Below are 22,009 nucleotides of genomic sequence, written 5' to 3'. Positions count from 1 at the left end.
GTTGCTCTTGGTATAGTTTATGATCCAACCGAGGGCCTGGAGGAGTTGTACCACTCTCTTGACCGCCCACCGACCTTGGATCAAGGTTTTCACTCAAATGAGCCAGTCGTCCAGGTAAGGGTGAACAAGGATTCCCTCTCGGCGGAGAGCGGCCACCACCACCACCATGACCTTTGTAAATGTTCGAAGTGCCGTCGCCAGACCGAACGGAAGGGCCTGGAACTGAAAATTCTGGCCAAAGATCTTGAACCTGAGGAAGCGTTGATGCGCCTTGCGGATCGGAATGTGGCGGTAAGCCTCCGTGAGGTCCAGAGAGGCCAGGAATTCTCCCCGATGGACTGCCGCAATCACTGAGCGCAGGGTCTCCATCCTGAAGTGAGGAACCTTGAGGGACTTGTTGACAGACTTTAGATCCAGAATCAGGCAGAAAGTGCCCTCCTTTTTGGGGACCACAAAGTAGATTGAACAGTGGCCCCGTCCCACTTTCGTGGGGGGCACTGGTGCAATTGCTCCGAGAGCCAGAAGCCGGTCGAGCATCTGGCGTACGACTAGCTGCTTCTGAAGTGACCCGCAGGGGGAGAAGAGAAATCTGTCTCTTGGGGGCCGAACAAAATCCAATGCGTAGCCTTGTTTTAAAATATTGAGGACCCACTGATCAGATGTGATCCGGACCCACTCCTCATAGCAGAGAGAAATCAGGCCCCCTATCCTGGGGATCGAGGAGTGGGTCGGTCTGGCATCATTGAGAAGGCTTGGAGGACATGCCATGGGCCATCCCGTCCTTGGCCGGTCTGCGCCCACGAAAGGAACAGGTCCAGGTTTGTGACCGGGATGAGGGCGTCCGAGGCGTTTGCTGTCTCGTGGTGCGGAAACGGCCTTGACTGCAATACCGGCTTCTGGATGCACTGAACGATCTCGTGGACCGTGGCCGATCTTCTAGGAGCCTATGCACCACATTCTCTCCTAGGTCCTTGATGATCTGGTCCAGATCTTCCCCAAACAAAACTTTTCCTTTAAACGGGAGGGATCCCAGAGGCATCTTGGAGGAGGAATCCGCCGACCAGTTGCGCAGCCACAGGAGGCGTCGTGCCGAGACCGCCGCGACCATTGACCTAGCCAGGACTCGTAGGAGATCATAGAAGGCGTCTGCCCCATAGGCAATAATGGCCTCTAACCAGTCTGCCTGACTTGTCTCTTCCGGTGGTAGTTCCTGAGAAGTGAGGAGCTGCTGAACCCACCTCAGGCCCGCTCTTTGTGCCAGCAAGCTACAGATAGCCGCCCGAACTGTCCGAATCTTCCTGCACCACCTTAATCTCCAACTTTTCCAATACCTGGGGAATCAGCAGATCTAGCTCCTCCCTGCGGAACAAGCAGACCACATGAGGGTCATGACACTCCACAATCGGGACATCGTCCACATCCTGCATAGGATCTGGTACACTGGTGCCCATGACCTTGTCCAGGTCCATCGGACCACTCTGCAGCTGGTTGGGCCCATCCGACTCCTCAGACGTGTCCTTGCCATCCACCGTGGACCATCCCAGCCCAAGGAAATGAAGGATCCCTCCGGAGCTCACAGGCTTCTCCCCCCCCCCCAAGGCTTCTTCAACACAGGAGCCTTCCTGAGAAGCGGCTGCCTGACCCCTGCCTCCTTCTTGGCTAAATAGGTCTTATGAAGAAGCAGGATGAAATCTGGCAAAAATGGCGCCGAATCCGAAGAGGATTGATCCTGGCCATTGTTCCCCTGCTCCTCCCTGCCACCAGCAGGACTTAAATCGATGGGAAATAGCTGGGGAGGGAGTCCCAAGGTTCTGGAATGGCCTCCTGGCTCCTGCCATGTGCTTTCAAAATGGCCACCAACTCCTCCGACCCGCCTCCCGCCTCCCCCCCCCAAAGGCCTGCAGCACTGACCCGGCCGACCTCATGCTCAGACCCCCCACAAGGGTCCCGTGGAGGTTCCAGCCCCACCCAAAGCATACTCTGCGCAAAATGCAGTCACAGAGAGATGAACTCCCTTCAAACCGAGGCTGTGGTAACTTTTCTCGATCTGAGCAAGCATCAGGCTGAATCAGGGTCGGCCCTAAAAATAGCCCCTGCCGCTAATAAACCCTGCCGCCAGCGTGTTCCCGACCCTGTTCAAGCACCGGCCCAATGATTGGGAAGCCTCTGCCCTCACTCACCTGGCCCTGCCTCCCGGCAGAACAGCTGCTCAGCACAGCTCAGAACTCCTGTCGCTTGCAGACTCTCTCCTTTTTTTTTTTTTTTTTTAAGGCACAGGCCCTAAAAACACACAAAGCAAGCCCAAGCAAGGATAGTACAGAAAGAAATGACTATTTCCCTGCTTCTGGACATCAGGAGAGAGCAGTTACTAGCGGTGAGGAGGTGAGGAAACCAGGACCCCTGGCTTTCACTCCCCTTGACCAATAAGGGCTAAGCTCGATCAGGAGTCTCCAAGTCTCCACTTGCTCTGCTCGACCCAAGGGATGGCCCACGAAGGAACCTAACACTTTGAGGAGCCTTCCAGGAATCTTATATCTTCCTTCTCTGTTTCTTTTTTTTTTTTTTCAAAACTTCAGACTGCAGGTTTGCACCTCTACCATCTTCTGGAGACAGAAAAATACTGAGGGACTGCAGGTGGCACTCTCGGATATGTAGCAGTGTCTCAAAGGTTTGTTCTCTGCCTCCATCTGCTGGTATGGATGCAAAACACACTTGTCTGGACTCATCTGTGATACAAACAGTTAAGTATCTTTATTATAAATATGCTTATAAAAGAAGAAAAAAGATAAAAATTAGAATACTTTGATACGAGTCCCTTTTCTTTGAAACAGAGCAATAAAAGCCTGTGAGAAAAAAAATGTTTGTGTCATTGCATTGAAATTTTATTAATAAAAATCCTAAACATCAAGTAACATGTTCAAATTTTTACTAAAGGAAACACCCCTTATAAATCTTAAGTCTTCCAGTATCAAACTGCAGATAAATAAAACTTACAAAAAACTTACATCTGCTTATCTTGCTCTTCTTTTAGCTCTGCAATCTGTTTATATAAATTCTCTTCATTTTCAGCGGTAGCTGCAGTTACCTGGATTTCCAAATCATGTATTTTGTTCTGTAGAAGAACAGTATGAGCTTATTTGTATAAAAATCAAAACAGATTTAAACATTTTCTTTGAAAAAGAAATTCTTGGGACTGATCTAATGACTCAGTGGCAGTGCTATGCAAGATATCTGGGTTTGACTCCCAAGCTCAGCTTCTGCTCCTCTGATCAGCCAGGGTTTGAGATGCTGTGGAGATAGAGGGACTTGAGGGAAAATATTCTTATTTGCAGATGATACTAAAATCTGTAACCGAGTGGAGGTCGAAAGGGATGAAAAAAATGAAAACAGGAATTGAAAATGCTTGAAGAGTGGTCAAGGTTTTGGAAAATAAGCTTCAATGTTAAAACGTGTAAAATCATATATTTGGGGCAAAAAAAATCCACTGGCTACTTATTTAGAAGGACAAGAACTGAAAACTATTAAACAAGAAAGAGATCTATGTGTAATAATTTTATATGACCTTAAGATATGTAGTCCATACTAGGGATGTGCATTTGTTTCTTCTGATTCAGTGGTATGCACATAACTCAACTTTATAGTACACACGAGAAAACGGAACAGTAAGCAAATGTTGCTTACCTGATGTAACAGGTGTTCTCACAGGACAGCAGGATGTTAGTCCTCACAAATGGGTGACATCGAGGATGGAGCCCTGTACGGAAAACTTTTCTGTCAAAGTTTCAACAAGCTTTGACTGACACTAGCACACTGGGTGCACTGAGCATGCCCAGCCTGCAATTATCCCTGTGAGCCACAGGTGTCTCCCTCAGTCTCGTCTTATAGCTAAAAAGCGCAAGCGAAACTAAAATAAAAGTATACAGACCCAACTCCGCGGGGTGGCGGGCGGGTTTCGTGAGGACTAACATCCTGCTGTCCTGTGAGAACACCTGTTACATCAGGTAAGCAACATTTGCTTTCTCACAGGACAAGCAGGATGGTAGTCCTCACAAATGGGTGAGTACCGAGCTGAGGATGCCCGGGAATGCACCAGATACACCGCAGATGCGCAAAGGCGTAACGACTGAGGTGGAAATGGGAACGGAGGGCATCCGCAACACCATAATGGGTTCGTGGAAGGATGTTGGGTAGTGAATTGAAAAAAGTAAGAGTAGGCGGACTGGCCAAACATGGAGCATGCCGGCTAGTCAAATGTAAGCAATAATAGGCTGCGAAGGTATGGAGAGGACTCCAGGCTGCAACCTGATAAAAAGTACAAGCAGCAGTAACCAAAGGGAAGCTGTTAAGGCTAAGACGGACACAACAGTATGTGGATACCCACAGTGTTGTAGTGAAATGTCTGCTTGTTGGTAGGAAAGGAAATATAGACCACTTAATCAGAAGGATTAGGTCTGTGTGGCCACTGGAAGTAGCAGCTTGACCCTTGCATGAAGGAAAGAGTCAAGTGGAATTCACATGGAATGCAGTGCAATGTAGATAGAATGTAAGCGCAGCATTACTGTCCAGGAATGTGGAAAACCCAGTCTCTCCCTAGGGCGAGAGAGAGAGGTTAGGAAAAATTAATAGAGTATTTCCTGAGGAAAGGAGATACAACATCTACCTGAAAAGGATAGAAAGTTGAATGCGTAGAACTACTCAGTGGCAGAGGAACGGAGTCAGGTGAGTATGGAAAGAGTGCATAACTCACGGACCCTGCTGGCAGGAATGACATTAAGAGGGAAAGAAGTTCCCTTGCCAAACTGTGGAAGAGAGGAATGGAAAGGCTCAAACGTAGAATGTATCAGACTTATAAGGAGAATATATATGTTCATTCCGTGATTAGAGAAATAGAGGCGGCTTGATCAGTGGATAATCCATGGTAAGCCGACTCAGAGAGGATTACCGAAAACGGGAACTCAACTCCCAAAACGATACACCTCCTAAGAGAAAGGTGTATCTATGTGGAGGATGTCTGGAGAACAGAATCCGAGGGAGTAAGAAAAAATGGTGGAAAAGTAAAAGGGGTAATACCTCTTTTTTTTTTTTTTTTTAGCGTCAGGAGGTAAAGCCTGCCATATTAAACGGCAAGATTTATGTTTAGAAGGTTTTGTGACGCTACCAGAACCTAAGAACATCAGTAAGTCTATGATTTGGGACTGACTGGTGAGAGAATAAAAGGTTACTGATATGATGGATTGAGAAGTATGGAAAGCATACTGATCTCAGTCAGGGAGTGGGGAAAAGAATACTGAACCCCATCCCAGTTCAACATTAGAAGAATGCTGGCTACGAGAGGCAGCAGAAGAGATATATTGAAGAGGCCTTTGATGGAAGAAAAGGCATCTAAGGGAACGCATAGGAAACATGTGCAGGGAGCAGAACCTGTGCATCGTATGGAATGATGCAGACGCCGAGGAAAGTTTAGTTAAACTCAGCGTTAAAAGATTTGCCCTGTACACATGTAATTGAGACCATTCGAGAGGATAGAACCTACGTGGAGAAGGTCTGATAGAGCGTTCATTAAATCTCTTAGATATGTGGCCCAAGGATGCATGAAGTGAACAAGGGCCAAGGGTAGAGCTGCGCAGCTGTCTAGCAGAGCAGCTAAGAGGTAATGCGTGCTTATGAGTTGGAAAGCACATTGTCCCTATGCTGTCTGTCTGTATGCACAAAGAATTGTTTGCAAAAGCAGTATTGGAAGGCATAAGGGCATAACTCATGGGTGCAACGTCCAGGAAGTTTATGAGAAACTATGCTGGAGTGCAATAGATGCATAATGGGTTGACAGCTTTCAGGAGAAACTTTATAACCCTAAGGAATTGCGAGCATGAGTCGAAGGAGACTAGGTCCTAGTTCGAACTGGGATAAGAATCAGGGACGAAAGCAATGAAACCACTTAGGTCCATTGAGTATAGAATGTCACTGAATATAACCCATAGCAGTTTTGAATTATGAGAAAAATGCATAGTGGGAAGAAACCCCATAGCCCAACCATGAAAAGTTGAAAGGCTGAGGTTATGGAAAATATGCGCAGGGACATATAACAATGTATCAGAATGTCTGTGCGCATGCTGGACAAGAGGGTCTTAAGACTGTGGTGTCCAGAAGTGTTACAGAAGGGATTTATGGCAGTGACAGTAATCCCAGTTAGTAAATGTATAGTGAGTCCTGAAAAAAGTGAGAGCTCCTTGCATGTACTGAAAGTGGTTAGCAGTAGTCTATGCAAGGAAAGTGAATGATGTTACACTCCGCAGAGAAAACAGCATTCACCAACAGTGATGCAAGAGACAGTTCACTTACCGAAGCTGGTGCCGGCGGCAGAGCTTGGGGTTGTAATGTTGACTCACCATAAAGCACATAGAAACATTAAAATAATGTACTTACTGCAGTATGGAGTGATGGTAACCAAAGATACCATTGTACCTGTGACGTCTAAAGAAAGTTGGATTTTCTTAGGTCCAGGATGTGCGGAGAGTAACTATTTTCTGTTAAAAGAAAGAATAGTGCAATTAAAACTCCCCAACCCCCCTCCCTTCTCCCCTCTGCACTTCGTAGCGCCTGGGGGAGTGTACCGGGACTTTGGTACAAGGTGGGGTGGCCGCTCTGATATCTGACCAGATGGGAGACCAGGAGGTGTCCCAATGGAGGATATCATGTAGGCTCCTGCAGGTGTGTGAGCGGTAAGTGGTACCCGCATTTCTGTATGCTGTACAAGGAGACACTGAGACCTGTGGCCAGGCCTCAAGGTGGACTTGTACATGGGGCAATGGTTGCTGAATCTCATGTTTAGCAGATCAGCCAATGCAGCTGGACCTTGGTTGGAAGGGAACCAAGAGTCAGAGCATTGGTCGGCACAGGGACTTGTTACTGACAAGAGAAGAAGCCCTGCTGCAATCCCAAGAAGATAGAGGGGTTCTCCTGATATTGTGGCTAACATAGCTAACATAGCGATATGTGACACTAATACAGTTCTAAAAGGCACATGACCCAGAACTTTTCGAACCACGGTCCGAATGGGAGAACACAACTCTATGGGAATGCCGCCGAAGCGGGTACTTACCATCCGACGTGGATCGCCGCAAGACGAGCCGGTGAAGATTGTTGACTCCGACGGTCTCCGGAGTCCTCGAGGGTAAGGCCGGGGACGTAAACGTCCATCTCGCTCTGAAACCCGGTATGGTGGCACAGGTACAGAGGAGACAGGCCAGGCGTGAGTGGCGTTTAGACTGCTAAGTGTAACAGATGGCCATAGTCCCACACCACTTGACGGTGGGGCACGCCAGGAACAGAGGAGCCCTAACGGAACTCATGTTCCCTTCCCTCGTCACAGCGGCTCGATGTGTCGTGACGCCAATGCAGAAGCTGTCGGACCTGGATCCGGAAGTTCTGGATCACCAAGGACTGCCAAAACTGTAGGAACAGTGCTGATGGCAGTGGTGATGTCGCTCTGCCCGAGCGTTGTCCAGCCTGGAGAAGGATGGCACCGATGTGCTGGATGGCGTCAGCGGCGGACGATCACGATGTCGGCGATGATGGGTGCCACGGTGCTCGGCCCGGTCTTTCCCCAGCGCCGAGATGGAAGCCCTCGTCGTCCTGGAAGGCGATCGATGACGAACTGTCAGCACGCCTGCTCTGCTCCTGACACAATGGAGTGTCTTAAGCTAATACGGGGCTTAAAAAGAACCCAAAGCGTGGAGCAATGTGAGGAGGCGAGGGTATTATGTGGCGGTGCTATGTCGGTATTGACGATATTGAAGGCAACCTAAGGGGCTTCGAGGATATCATCAAAATGGGTATGAAAAATCGTCGATGACTGGCCAGGAGAATGATGACAGTGACGGGCACTGACAGCAGTGGCATAGGTATCTTTGAAACGATGTGGAATCGAATAATCGAAAAACATTGCCGTTATTGAAAAAGATACCGGCATCGACTGAGTCGAAGTCGAATCAATAGGGCGTCAAGGACACCGAAGGAAAACGGAGGTGTCGAGGGCATCGATGCATGGAGGCGGGCATTTATGCCGTTTGTGGCATGGCCACGGGCATCAACTATAGGGCCACAGACGTTGACGATATCGATTTGGACAGACTCAGATTTCCAAGTGTACATGGCATTGGTGCCCCAGACACGTGTGTCGGTGGCATCGATATGGACACGTATGGAATCGATGGCATGGATCTCCCAGTCGATGAATTCCATCCCGGCATCAACGCCAGTCCTGGAATCGGCATGGGCATCGATGCCAGCCATAAGGCTGGCATTGGCATCAACGCCCATCCACGGAATCGAGCCGGCATGGATACCCACCGATGGGACCCACCTGGGCATCGAATTTCACCGATGGGAGCAGCCTGGCATCGACTGCCCTCGATGGATGCATTCTAACATAGATGCCCATGGATGAAACACCTGGGCATCGGTGTCCATCGATGCAAAAGGACCTGGCACCGATGCCATCGACGGATGGCCATCCGGCACCAATGCCATCGACGGACAAGCCATCCGGCACCGATGTCCATCGATGGGGACCATCCGGCACCGATGTCCACCGATGGGGACCATCCGGCATCGATGCCCACCGACGAATCGATGTGGCACCGATGCCCACCGATGGAAAAGGGCTGGACATCGGTGGGGAGGATGGGGCATCGATGGCATCCCCAAAAGGGGGGGTGGCATCGATGAAGTGACCCTGGGATCGTTAAAAAGTGTCTCGGGCAGCGGTGGCGGCGACCCGAGTATGCATGGCAGTGACTAACAGCGTGTGCGTCAATGGCATGCATCCGGGTAGGGACGGCACCGAGGAAGCCCAAGGAAAAAAACAGTGCGTAGGAGGAAAAAGCCTGGTAGCACTGAAAAGCAAAAAACATGGATAAAGGCATCAGGGCACCGTGGGGGGAGGGGCACTGATGACATATAAAAGCCCAGGGCGGTTTAGGAGGGTCCCGGTGTAGCGATAGGGTATCGACTGCATGAGGGTACCAGGGAACGAAGGACTTGAAGCTACAGAGGTCCTAAAGTTAAGGAAAAAATCCCTACCCCACTAGCATAAGCAAGCAGAGTGTCACAGAGATACTCGCAAGCTGTTTAAAGCTAACTGAAAAATGGGGGAAGGGAAGGCTTCAGTCAGTTAACAGCCTTAAGATAGTGACAGAAACCGACCGAAAAAATAAGAATTAGTACTCACCGAGCGTCGTAAAAACGTACGCGGAGGGAGACCTGTGCAGGGAAAAGTGTTTTTTGAAGTGAAAAGTTAAGTGTTTCCATGAGGTAATTAGTTAAAAAAATCCTCACAGAGCTCCAACCGCTATGCTGACTGCAGAGCGGAAAAAAGAAGACTGAGGGAGACACCTGTGGCTCACAGGGATAATTGCAGGCTGGGCATGCTCAGTGCACCCAGTGTGCTAGTGTCAGTCAAAGCTTGTTGAAACTTTGACAGAAAAGTTTTCCGTACAGGGCTCCATCCTCGATGTCACCCATTTGTGATGACTACCATCCTGCTTGTCCTGTGAGAATATGTGTAATTCATTATTAAAACTACACACATACTATCCATTTTCCTGCGTGTACTATAAAGTTGGCAAGTTACGTGTGTACTGCTGAATAGGAAGAAACAAATGCACATCCCTAGTTAATACGATACTGTCACAAAAAAAAACTTAAGCCAAGATTTAGCTATCTTCTTTAAGGACAAAATCTCCAAAATAACAGACTCCCTCAACACTATATCAAGCTTCCAAATTCAAACATCAACAAATAGCAGCTCTCCTTGGCTCGACTTCAGACCTATCTCCATTACGGAAACAGAAAAAATGATGAGAAAAATCAACCCTGCACGTCATGACTTAGACTCCATTCCCACCCGAGTTCTTAAGGAAATTGCTTATCCGATAGCCCCGACAATTGCAGCAATCATCAACAAATCACTCGAGGAAGGCGAGCTACCTCCCAAGTTAAAAATCGCTACAATCACACCTTTATTAAAGAAAAAAAAACCTCAACCCAGATGACCTAAGCAATTACCGCCCAATTTCTAACCTACCCTTCTTTGCCAAAATGACAGAGAAGGCGGTTCTGAAACAACTCAACGAACATCTAGATGACAACAACGAACATCTAGATGACAACATCTAGATGACAAATTGGATTTTTCCTAAAACCCAATTTGGTTTTAGGAAAAACCACAGTACCGAAACCCTCTTACTCAACCTTTCCAATACCATCCTAAGAGGATTCGACAACAAAAAAGGATACTTACTGATTCTTCTGGACCTCTCCGCAGCCTTCGACACAGTGGACCACAAAATGCTTATTTCTAGTCTTGAATCAATTGGGCTCGCGGGCAAAACTCTAAGCTGGTTTACATCTTTCCTTAAAAATAGATATTTCAAAGTCTCCTACAACAACATATTATCGAACGCCATCCCCCTCGAAACAGGTGTGCCACAAGGATCGGCACTATCACCCATTTTATTTAACATCTACCTTATTCCTTTATGCCATCTCCTATCAAGACTTGACATAACGTACTACATGTACGCCGATGATATACAAATTCTCATTCCAATTTCCTCCTCCATAGAAGATGCAATGTCAAAAGTAACCTCACACCTTGATACAATCAGAAACATGTTAATCCATCTTAAATTATGTTTAAATATGAGCAAAACTGAATGTATCCTAATCGCCAGAAAAATCTCTGGACCAAAAACTATACCACCCTTCCAATTTGACAATATCCTCATCCAACTTAAAGACAACGTAAAAGACTTGGGCATTTGGGTAGACAATGATCTAAACTATAAAAAACACATCTCTACAAGAACAAAAGAAGGCTTTCACAAACTACAAGTAATCAAACACCTAAAACCACTGCTTCAACCCCATGATTTCAAAACCGACCTACAAGCCCTCATCTTCTCCGGTTTGGACTATTGCAATTCTCTCCTGATTGGCTTACCTAAGACATCCTTAAGACCTTTGCAGCTACTTCAGAATGCTGCTGCCAGAGTCCTGACGGGTAAAAGAAAATCTGAACACATTACACCTGTTCTCAACCAACTACAGTGGCTCCCAATTGAGAAAAGAATAGAATTCAAAGTTCTCTCAATACTTCATAAATCAATTTATAAAGCAGACTACACTGCCCTTGATGACATCATACATATCCATTGTTCTCTTCGCACAACAAGAACAACTAGTAAACTTCAACTAGTGATTCCATCACTTCCACATGCCAAACTCTTCCACCAGAAACAGAGCCATCTCCATCATTGGCCCAAAGTTATGGAATTCATTACCCTCAGTACCTAACCGTTCAAGAAAACCTAAAATCTTTTTTAAAAGACTTAAAAGCCTGGCTACTCAGCCAATATCTTAATGACAGCACGCATAATGATCTTAAAACATAATACCATAGCCTTCTAACATTCAATCTCCCCCTATGACAATCTCTCCTGCTTCCAAACTACAGATGTCTCCTTTTATGTTTTGAACTCAGATATTTCAGTGCACCTATCCTTTGGTATATCTTGTTTTGTTTATACTAATATTATATGCCAGTTCTCAGTTTGTTAAAATTTAAATTTTAAATTTTTTAATGTAACAGGTTGTTATAAATGTAAACCGGACTGAAGGCAACTCTACTATACCTCGGTATATAAAAAATGCTAAATAAAATAAAAAAATAAAAATACAATAAAGAATTATTGTTGCTTGCATAAGTATTATCAGTAGGAAAAAGGAGATAATAGTGCTCTTGTACAGGTTAATAATAAGACCCCTACTCTGAGTACTGGAGACTTAATAAGGACATCAAAAGAATGAAAGCAGTTCAGAGAAGAACTAGAACAATTATACAACACAACCCTATCAAGAAACATAAGAACTGCCATAATGAGTCAGACTGAGAGTCTATCAAGCCCAGTATCCTTTTCCTAATAATGGCCAATTCAGGTCATAAGTACCCGGCAAGATCCCAAAAAGCAAATATATAAGAAAATTTCTTCTTACAGATCAGTCCAGACAAGTGGGCTTATGCATCCCTACCAGCAGGTAGAGGCAGAGAACAAAACTTTAAGGCATTGCTACATATACGAGAGTGCCACCTGCAGTCCCTCAGTACTGATGATCAAATTAACAAACCACAATCAACTAAGGATGAGCAGAGAATACATTTGGAACCCCCTATAACCAGGACCCCTTGCATCAAAATCCTAGGAACATATTAACAATTATCTTTATGATAATGAGCTCCTTCATCCCAATAAACATGGCTTTAGAAAAGGTCATACTACTGAGATCTTGTTACTATCATCTTTTGACACCATATTTAGAGGCTTTGATGCTAATGTTGACTAAATACTAGTGGTCCTGGACATATCAGCGGCTTTCGACACCTTGGATCATTCTAAATCACTATCCAGACTACATTCTATCGGTAAAGCGGGCTCAGTTCACAGTTGGTTCAACTCTTTTCTTACTAATTGCCTGTACCAAATAAATATTTGCTCTTATTCTTCCACTCAGTACTCTGTATCTTCAGGCATACCGCAAGGTTCAGCCCTCTCTCCCATTCTCTTTAATATCTACTTACAACCTCTATGCTATCTGTTAGACAGTTTAAATGTACAATTCAAAAGCTACGCAGATGGTATCCAGTTTTTCATTCCCTATACGAATTCTTGGTCCAATGCCCTTTCTATTGTCTGTCTATACATCAACACCATTAAAACTTGGCTTTCCCACAATCGCCTAAAACTCAATACAACAAAAACGGAAATTATTCATTTATTATCTATCCCATTTTCTGCTTTCTTCCTGGCATCATCATCATCTTCCCTTTCCCTCACCCCCTGGCATCATCAACTTCCCTCTCTTTCCATTCCTCTCACCCACTGACATCATCAATCTTCGGTTTCCCCCTGCAGGGGAGACAACACTGAATGCTTTTTGCAAGGAAGTTGCGAATAAGGAAATTGGTTCTTACCTGATAATTTTCATTCCTGTAGTACCACAGATCAGTCCAGACTCCTAGGTTTTGCCACCCTTCCAGCAGATGGCGACAGAGAAAATTTCACTGACACTGACACATAATCCGAGGTGCCACCTGCAGTTCTTCAGTATTGATACACACCCAAGCTAAGATAGCTACAACACCAACACCAATAACGAAATAATATCTCCTGAACGAGCAGTGGGAACAGGAAAGTGATAACAGGTAACCTTGCCCACACTAAAAATATGCAGGACTAACAAAAAACCTGTATCCATATTCAGATTAACTACAATAACAGATCGAGCGGACTCTCCAAATCTCCCTTCTCCAAATGGGCAGGACTCTGGACTGATCTGTGGTACTACAGGAACGAAAATTAGCAGGTAAGAACCAATTTTCCTTTCCCTGTATGTAACCAGATCAGTCCAGACTCCTGGGTTGTACCAAATCTTCCCTTAACAGGGTGGGACTGCAAGAGTCCTGCTCGACACACACTCTCCCCAAAGCCCATGGCTTCTGGGGACTGGACATCCAAATGATAACGACTAGCAAAAGCGTGCAATGACTTCCAAGTAACCACCCTGCAAATCTCTTGCCGTGACACTTGTTGACATTCAGTCGAGGAAGCTGCCTGGGAATGGGTAGAATGAGCCCTTAAGCCCTCTGGGACTGGACGACCCTGACAGATATACGCGGATCCAATGGCTTCCTTCAACCACCGCGCAATCGTGGCTTTTGACGCCTTATGACACTTTTTCGCACTACTACACAGCACAAAAAGATGATCTGACAACCGGAAATTGTTATTAACTTTAAGATACCGCAACAATGCATGCTTGACATCCAAAAGCCGCAACTCTTTCGCATGAGGTGCTGAAGCCTTCAAATTTGGAAAATTTGGGAGCTCCACCAACTGACTTAAGTGGAATGACGATACCAACATCGGCAGAAAGGCCAGAACTGTCTGCAAGGAGATCCCTGAATCCGAAATTCTCTAGAAAGGATCTCTACATGACAAGGCTTGAAGTTCTGAGATCCATCTAGCAGAACAAATCGCCACCAAGAAAACCACCTTCAAAATGAGATCTTTTAAAGTAGTCCTTTTAAGAGGCTCAAACGGCGCCACACACATGCCTTTAAGGACTAAGTTAAGACTCCAAGAGGGGAGCAACTTCTGAACCGGAGGGCGTAAGTGCTTCCCCCCCCCCCCCCTCCCGAGGAGAAAACACACCACATCCAGATGCACTGCTACAGCCGCTCCCTGAACCTTGCTGCGAAGAAAACCCAAAGCCGCCACTTGAACTTTGAGGGAGTTAAAGGACAAACCCTTCACCAACCCTCTTTGCAGAAAGTACATAATACATGCAATGGAAGCTCGCAAAGGATTCGCCCCCTGCTCCACGCACCAAGCCTCAAAAACTCTCCAGACCTCCACATACGACAAGGAGGTGGAAATCTTTCTAGCTTGCAAAAGAGTAGAAATGACATCCATCGAATATCCTTTCTCCCTTAAGCGCTGCTTTTCAAAAGCCAAGCTGTGAGACAGAAGCAAGCAACCTGATCTGAAAATATGGGGCCTTGATGCAGAAGCTTTGACAGAGAAGCGAATCTCACCGGACTGTCCACCGCTAGGTTGATCAGATCCGCAAACCTAGGCCACCGAGGCCACTCTGGCGCTACCAAAATCACTTCATCCAGATGGATCTCTATCATAAGATTTTGCCCACCAGTGGCCACAGCAGAAATACATACAGAAAAATGTCCCTCGGCCAAGGCAGAACTAAAGCATCGACCCCCTTCTGCTCCTCGTTCCCTTCTTCAACTGAAGAACTGAGGGGCCTTGGTATTTCAGTAAGTTGTCATTAGATCCATGTGCGGCCTGCCCCATCTATGACTGATGAGTCGCATTGCTTCCTCTGACAGCTCCCACTCTCCGGGATCCAGCTGTTTCCAACTGAAAAAATCTGCTTGTACACTGTCCATAATGTAGAGGCTGCTAACAGCGCCAGATGCTGCTCTGCCCCGCTGATTAATGCCTGGGCTTCCTGAGCCATCACCTGACTCTTGGTGCCACTCTGCCGGTTGATGTAAGCCACCATCGTCGCATTATCCGACAAGATCCTCACTGGCTTCCCCCGCAAAACAGGTAGAAATGCTCGCAATGCCAACCGCACCACTCTCATAGCTAAGCGACTGATGAGCTACAATGCTTCCTCCACAGACCACTGGTCCTGGCATACTGCTCCCCACCCAGAGAGACTGGCATCAGTGGTAACAATCATCCAGTCCAGAACCTCCAAGTCCACTCCTCATCCCAACTGGTCCTGACGTAGCCACTACGAGAGACAGGACCTGGCTAACTCCATAAGAGGAAGCGGAAGCTGAAACTGCTTATGACAACGGATCCCAGCAGGAAAGCAATGCCGACTGCAGAAGCCGCATATAAGCAAATGCCCAAATAACCAACTCCAAGGTGGCAGCGATGGAACCGAGAACCTACAAGTAATCCCATACCCTGGGCACCTGTTTCTCCAACAATCTGCAAACTTGCGCCTGCAATTTTGTAATGCGCTCCTCAGTGAGAAAAACCTTCCCCACCTTGGTATCGAAACGTGCCCCCAGAAATTCCAAAATCTGAGAAGGGGAACAATGACTCTTGGGCAGATTGACTATCTACTCCAGTGATCTCAAGCACTGGAGGACCAAGACCACTGCCTGCCGGCAAAGGACCTCCAACTTCACTTAAATTAGCCAGTCATCCAGATATGGCACTTTCCCTCTGGAAGGCTGCTGCCACCATGACCATCACCTTGGTGAAAATCCTGGGAGCTTTGTCATACTGAATGGAATGGCGCAAAACTGAAAATGCCTTCCCAGGACCATGAATATTAGATATCTTTGTTGATCGTACGCCTCGGTTAGATCCAGGGAAGCTAAGAACACCCCCTTGCGAACTGCCGCAATTACAGAACACAGAGTCTCCATTTGAAAACTAGGAACCCTGAGAGCCACATTTACCCTCTTTAAGTCCAAAATTGTGCAGAATGTTCCATCCTTTTTGGGAAAGACGAAATAAATGGAATAGCGGCTTGTTCCCCTGTTCCTCCAGAGGGACAGGAATAATGGTTCTCAGCATCTGAAGTCGATTGACGGTTTACTGCACCACCAGCCTTTTTCCCTCGTAAGCGCATGGGAAGACCATGAATAATTCTCTTAGCGGATAAGCAAATTCTAAAGTGTAACCTTGTCTTATCACACTTAAGACCCACTGGAAAGACATGATTTTGGCCCACTCCTCGTAAAAAAGAGTCAACCGACCCCCTACAGCTGTAACTGAGGAGTGGACGCTTCATTAGACTGATTTGGCTCCACCACCGCCTTGGCAAGAGCCATCTCTGTTCAGCCTTCACCCATGAAAGGACTGGTTCCAGGACACATGCCTCCCCTAAGAAATATCTCTGGACACCATTTGAAGCCCTTTAGGCTGAAAACGCTTATTCCTTCAGAAACGAGAGCGCAAAGGAAAAGACTCTTTTCCTTTTGGTTTATTCTCGGGTAACTTATGACCCTTATTATCCGCCAGATGTTTGATCAACTACTCCAAGTCCTGACCAAAGAGCAGCTTCCCCTTAAAGAGTAACACTCCCAACTGAGACTTGGATGACACATCCGCCGAACAGTTCCTCAACCAGAGGAGTCTCCTGGCAGATACCACTGACATCATCGATCTGTAAGAAGTTCTAATGAGGTCATATAACGCATCGGCTCCATAGGTAACCACCGCCTCCAGCCACTCTGCTTGCTTCGCCTCTAAGTCAGACATGGACTTGTTCACCTGCAACTGCTGCACCCAGAGCAGACCTGCCCTCAGCATAAAACTGCTGCACACCACTGCAAGTATGCCAACGGCAGACACCTCAAAAATCTTCTTGAGGTAAACTTCAAGCTTCCTATTCTGAAGGTTCTTTAGCACTGAAATCGAGGCATCCACCTTCGGGACCTTCAGGAGCTCAAGTGTATCCTTAGGCAAAGGATATAATTCATCCTTCGCTCTGATAACCTTCAAGCCAGTCTCAGGAGTATCCCACCCCCTAAATTCCAACTTTTTGACTGACTTATGGAAAGGAAAGGCTTTCGCTGGACCCCGAAAGCCATCCATTATCGGGTCTACCTCTTCCTGATCTGACTCCTCTCATTGAACCTTAATCCCCAATTCCTCCAGAACATGGGGAATCAGGGGGCTCAACTCCTCCCTGTGGAACAGTTGAACCACCTTCAGATCATCCCTTTCCACAGCTGGGGCCTTCCCCAGGCCTTCTTCCGGGTCCCAGTCCATCAGAGCCTGCTCTGTGTCCTGGGGATCCTGAGTCTGCAGATCTTCATCCTCTAAAACCTCAGAGACGTTATCCGCCTCGCTCACTGGCTCGGGCTTCTCTTGGTCTCGCAAACCCTCGTAGCCACCACAGCCCATGACTGTCTGGACCTCTTCCTCGGCCAGGGACCTATCGACACCGCCTGCTCGGCCCTGTGCCGCCACGTGGACTTTATGGGCATATAAGCCCTGTGTTGCAACAGGACAAAATCAGAGGAAAAGGTAGAGGAATCATCCGAAGCGTCCCCCAGGAGGTCCTCTTCCCCTCCTGACTACAACCCCTGAGCCTCCTGCCACCCTCCACCCCCCAGGGTTACTATCAGCCAGGGACAGCAGTGGAAGGAAATCCCCCATCTCCTCCGTGGCCCACAAAGCAGCCACAAAAGTGAAAAAAATGGCCACGGTTCCCACTCTAACTGGGAATGGCTCCCCTGATTCCACCAATGCCGCAAAGTCTTCCAGACTTACGCTGCCTCCCCGATGCCACTGCGACCGTTCCTGAGCCACTCTCTCCTCCAGAGAGGCACTGGGAACAACATCTGCCATGGGAGAGTTGCACGCGGGTGTTGTCACACACTGTGCAGCTAGAGCTGCGTGAAACGATGTCTGGGCACCGGAGCCGCAACCACAGTCAGCCGCTCGAGGAACAGTACAAAAAGGAGCTGGTTCAACTCCCTTTAAGAGAATAAAAGCCCCACTGCTGCCTAAAAGAAAAGTGCACCACAAAACTGCTCTTTTTTTTCTCAACTTTAGTAGCACAAAGCAAAAGAACAAGAAAGCACTTCCCTGAAACCTGAAGAATGGCAACAGGCTCTGTCATTCTGCCTGAGGGGGAGAGAACTGAAACCACCAGCTTTCAATGCTGGGCGATAAGGGTTTGAGCAATAAAGGGTCCCCAACTCCCTGCTCATCCACCTCAAAAACCAGGGGCGGGGGGAGGGGGGGCCACCAGGACCTACCAACACCCTGGGAGGTAATCTCGGAGACCAAAACTTCTCTCACTTAATTTTCCCTTTTTTCTTTTTTTAACTAGTCTCAGACTACACGTTTTGCACCTCCACCAACTGCTGGAGACAGAGAAATACTGAGGAACTACAGGTGGCACCTCGGGTTATGTGGCAGTGTCAGTGAAATTTTCTCTGTCTCCATCTGCTGGAAGGGTGGCAAAACCCAGGAGTCTAGGCTATCTGGGTACATACAGGGAAGTAGATTTAAATATATAAATATAAATTGGCCACCGGGCACTGGAGACCCACGCTATGCCTCTGCCATCACCTTCCCTCAACCTCACTCCCTGGCATCATTATCATCTTCCCCTTCCTTCCAACTTTCCTCCCCACCCCCTTGAATCATCATAATCTTCCCTCCACCCTTCTCCTCAACCCCTGGCATCATCAACTTCCCTGTTCTCCATCTCCTGGCATCATCACCTTCCCTTCTCTCTTTCCCCACACACTGTGGCACATTCATCTGTCCTTTTCTCCACTCCACCCTCAATCCCTGAACAGCAAAAGTCTGGGAGCAGGATTACCAAGTGCTGCTTCTTCCTCCTTTGCCAGCCTCCCTCTGCAATCTGAACTGCACTGGGCCAGCAGGTTTCTACAAGCCTATAGAGCACTGTGCAGTTTCTGTGGCACAGAAGAGCCAGCAGAGGGCAAGCAGGAGCAGCTGCCAATATATGCTGCTCTCCAATTCACCCTGCTGGCAGGAGGACATTCTGCAGGCCAGGAAGGAAACGAGAAACGAGGCTGCAGTCATAGCACATCTGCACTCCAGCCATGGCATGTAATAGAAACATGCACATATTTGACAAGCTTCCGTAAATCACCGATAGAGAAAAACAGCCATTAAAAAAAAAAAAAAAAAGGAATTTCAAGGATATTGAGTTGGAGGTAAGAATTTTTAGAAGAAACATGAGAAAATACTACTTTACTGAGAGGATGGTAAGTGGCTGAAATAACCTACCATTAGAGATGGTACAAACCAGTACTATAACAGAATCCAACCATGATTTGGACAAATATAGAGGCTTTTGGTAGGAACAGGATTGGGAGATTGCAGTATTGCAAACAATCCACCCTTCACTCCCTCAAGAGCAGAGGCATAGGGAGAGGAGGAAAGGAGAAAATAAGTGGCAGAAAAATAAAACACAACATAGCAACACTGCAAGCTATGAAGTAGCTGGGTTAGTACAGCAGGCTATAATTCCTCACACACTAAACTTGTGGTGCTGGCAGGTTAGTGGTGGCTGGGTACCATCCAGCAAGGCCAAGGGAATTTAGGTGGTCTGATATTTGGGAGGAGTAGCCTAGTAGTTAGAGAAGCAGGCTATGAACTAGGGAAGCCAGAGTGCAAATTCCACTGCCACTTCTTGTGACCTTGGGCAAATCATTTCACCCTCCATTGCCTCAGGTACAAAGTTAGGGAGTCATTTACAAAGCTATGTTAGGGCTTTATCCTGTGGTAAATGTCTTAACGCAGTGATAATGCATGATATATCAAAACCACTCATTAACTCCCCTCCACAAAGACAGCACAATGCAGGTATTTAAATGAGCTGATTTGTATACACATCAGCTCATTACTCTTTGATCCTCTGCAAATCAAATAACAAAATTCACAAGAATTCAGAAAAGAAAGTCATCACCCCATTCAGTATTTACTACAAGTCCTCAGTGATCTAGTGGAGCCTGGAGCACCTCCTAGGGCTCTAGACATAGCCATTTAGAGGCAAAAAAGCAAGTTAGCTTACCTGGGGATGCATGGCTAATTCATCCTGCTATCTATGGCAAACACGTTTATGGTAAGCAAACTTGCTTTTTTCCCCACAGATAAGCAGGCTGAATTAGCCATGCTGTCTGGGAGTCCCCAGCTAGGTAAGAGGAAGCACAGAATTTAAGTCTATAAATGTCAAAATGTCATTTTGCAGACCTCTTAATAATAATCCGTTTTCCTGTCCCACAGATGCATCTGAACTGGCTTGCTGTTGGAGACAGTAATGAGATGTGAAGGTATGCAGTGAGGACCAAGTAGCTGCTTTACATATGTCTTGAAATGACATGTTGCGTAAATGGGCAATTGAGGTAGCTACAGCCCTTAGTTGATGTGCCCTAATTTTTTAGTCTAAGCGCTGTGATCTAGAAAAGTAGCAGAACTGAATACATTGTTTCCCCATTCCCAGTTTCTTGTACTCCTTGTTCCATGTACCGCCTCTGGGCGAATCTCTTTGTTCGTTGTTTCTATTGTTTCAATGTAAACCAATGTGATTTGTATGTCATACAGGAACACTGGTATATAAAAATAAATAAATAAATAAATAAATAAATTGTGTAAGCCAATTGGCTAGTGTTCGTTTAGCTACTGGTAAACCTGGAGCATTTGGGTTGAAGGAGAGGAAGAGTTGTGAGTGCCTGTTAGATGAAAGAGTCCTTTGTTTACAGTATGCTAGGGCTCTCTTGCAATCTAGAGTGTGTAGTAGCCTTTCCTGACTAGAAGCATGTGGCTTGGGAAAGAAGGATGGCAATGTTATTGTTTGATTAAAGTGACCTTGTCATGGTAGAATTGCAAATAAGGTGGGTAGTGTACTAGCGTTTGAAGCTCGCTGACTCGCCTTGCTGAGGTTATTGAAACTAGGAATAATACCTTATACGTGACGAACTTCAGAGAAGCTGTGTGTATTGGCTCAAAAGGCGGCAGCATGAGTGTTTCTAAAACCAGATTTATGTTCCACGGGATTGTCGGGCGTGAGATCGGAGAGAGGAGTCTCAATGCACCCCTCATGAAATGAGATACTATTGGATGCGTGGATATGGAATTTCCCTGAATTGAAGGATGGTATGCCACTATAGCACTAAGGTGTACTCTGATGGATGAAATCACTAGGCCAGACGTGTACAATGCAGGTATTTGAGTAATTGCTCTGGTGAAGATCCGAAGGGATCGAGCGATACTGACATGCACCAATGAAGATATCTGTGCCATCTACCTGTATGATTCCTTCTTGTGGACGGCTTCCTGGAGGAGATGAGAATGACCTGAATCTCCATCAGAACAGGAAGATGACTCAATACTTCCCTTTCAATCTCCATGCCGTCAAATGAAGCGAGTCTTGCATGGGATGAAGCAGAGTCTCATTTTTTTGTGTTAGGAGGCCCACCCTGTCCTGAAGGAGGACCAGTGGCTGTATGGAGAGATGTATGAGGTAGGCGTATCCCGGTTTCTGGGCCACGCCAGCCCTACAAGGATGAGATCTGACTTCTTTGCGATGCACTTTTGAACCACTTGACTTATTAGCAGAATCGGAGAGAATGCATACAACAGGCTTCACTCTCTCGGAAGCGGAAAAGCATCCTGAGCTACTCTCCGATCACTCAGGTACAGAGAGCAAAACTTCGGAAGCTTCATCTTGTATTCAGCTGCGAAAAGATCTATGTCCCCCTTTTCTTGAAGAGAGAGTGCGCTACGTCCTGGTGGAGTTCCCACTCGTGGGGATAAAAGATTCTGCTGAGCTGTCAGCCTCTGTGTTCTTGATCCCTGGCAGGTAGGTCATAAGAACATAAGAACATAAGAACTTGCCATGCTGGGTCAGACCAAGGGTC

General features: G+C 46.7%; 1 protein-coding gene across 4 annotated transcripts in view; it reads right to left on the bottom strand.

Annotated features, from left to right (window-relative positions):
* Window positions 1-22,009, bottom strand: part of SYCP1 (synaptonemal complex protein 1) — a 345,552-nt gene that overhangs the window by 156,234 nt on the left and 167,309 nt on the right. For all 4 annotated transcript variants that reach the window (XM_029573719.1, XM_029573718.1, XM_029573720.1 and 1 more), the window contains exon 18: window positions 3,006-3,112. In XM_029573719.1, the coding sequence (XP_029429579.1) occupies window positions 3,006-3,112 (107 nt within the window). The remainder of the gene's footprint in view (window positions 1-3,005; window positions 3,113-22,009) is intronic.

The sequence above is a fragment of the Rhinatrema bivittatum genome, chromosome 12 (assembly GCF_901001135.1).
Source record: "Rhinatrema bivittatum chromosome 12, aRhiBiv1.1, whole genome shotgun sequence".
Classification (NCBI taxonomy): Eukaryota; Metazoa; Chordata; class Amphibia; order Gymnophiona; family Rhinatrematidae; genus Rhinatrema; species Rhinatrema bivittatum.
The sequence above is the reverse complement of the archived record's forward strand: the minus strand, read 5'-3'. Positions and strand labels throughout refer to the sequence as shown.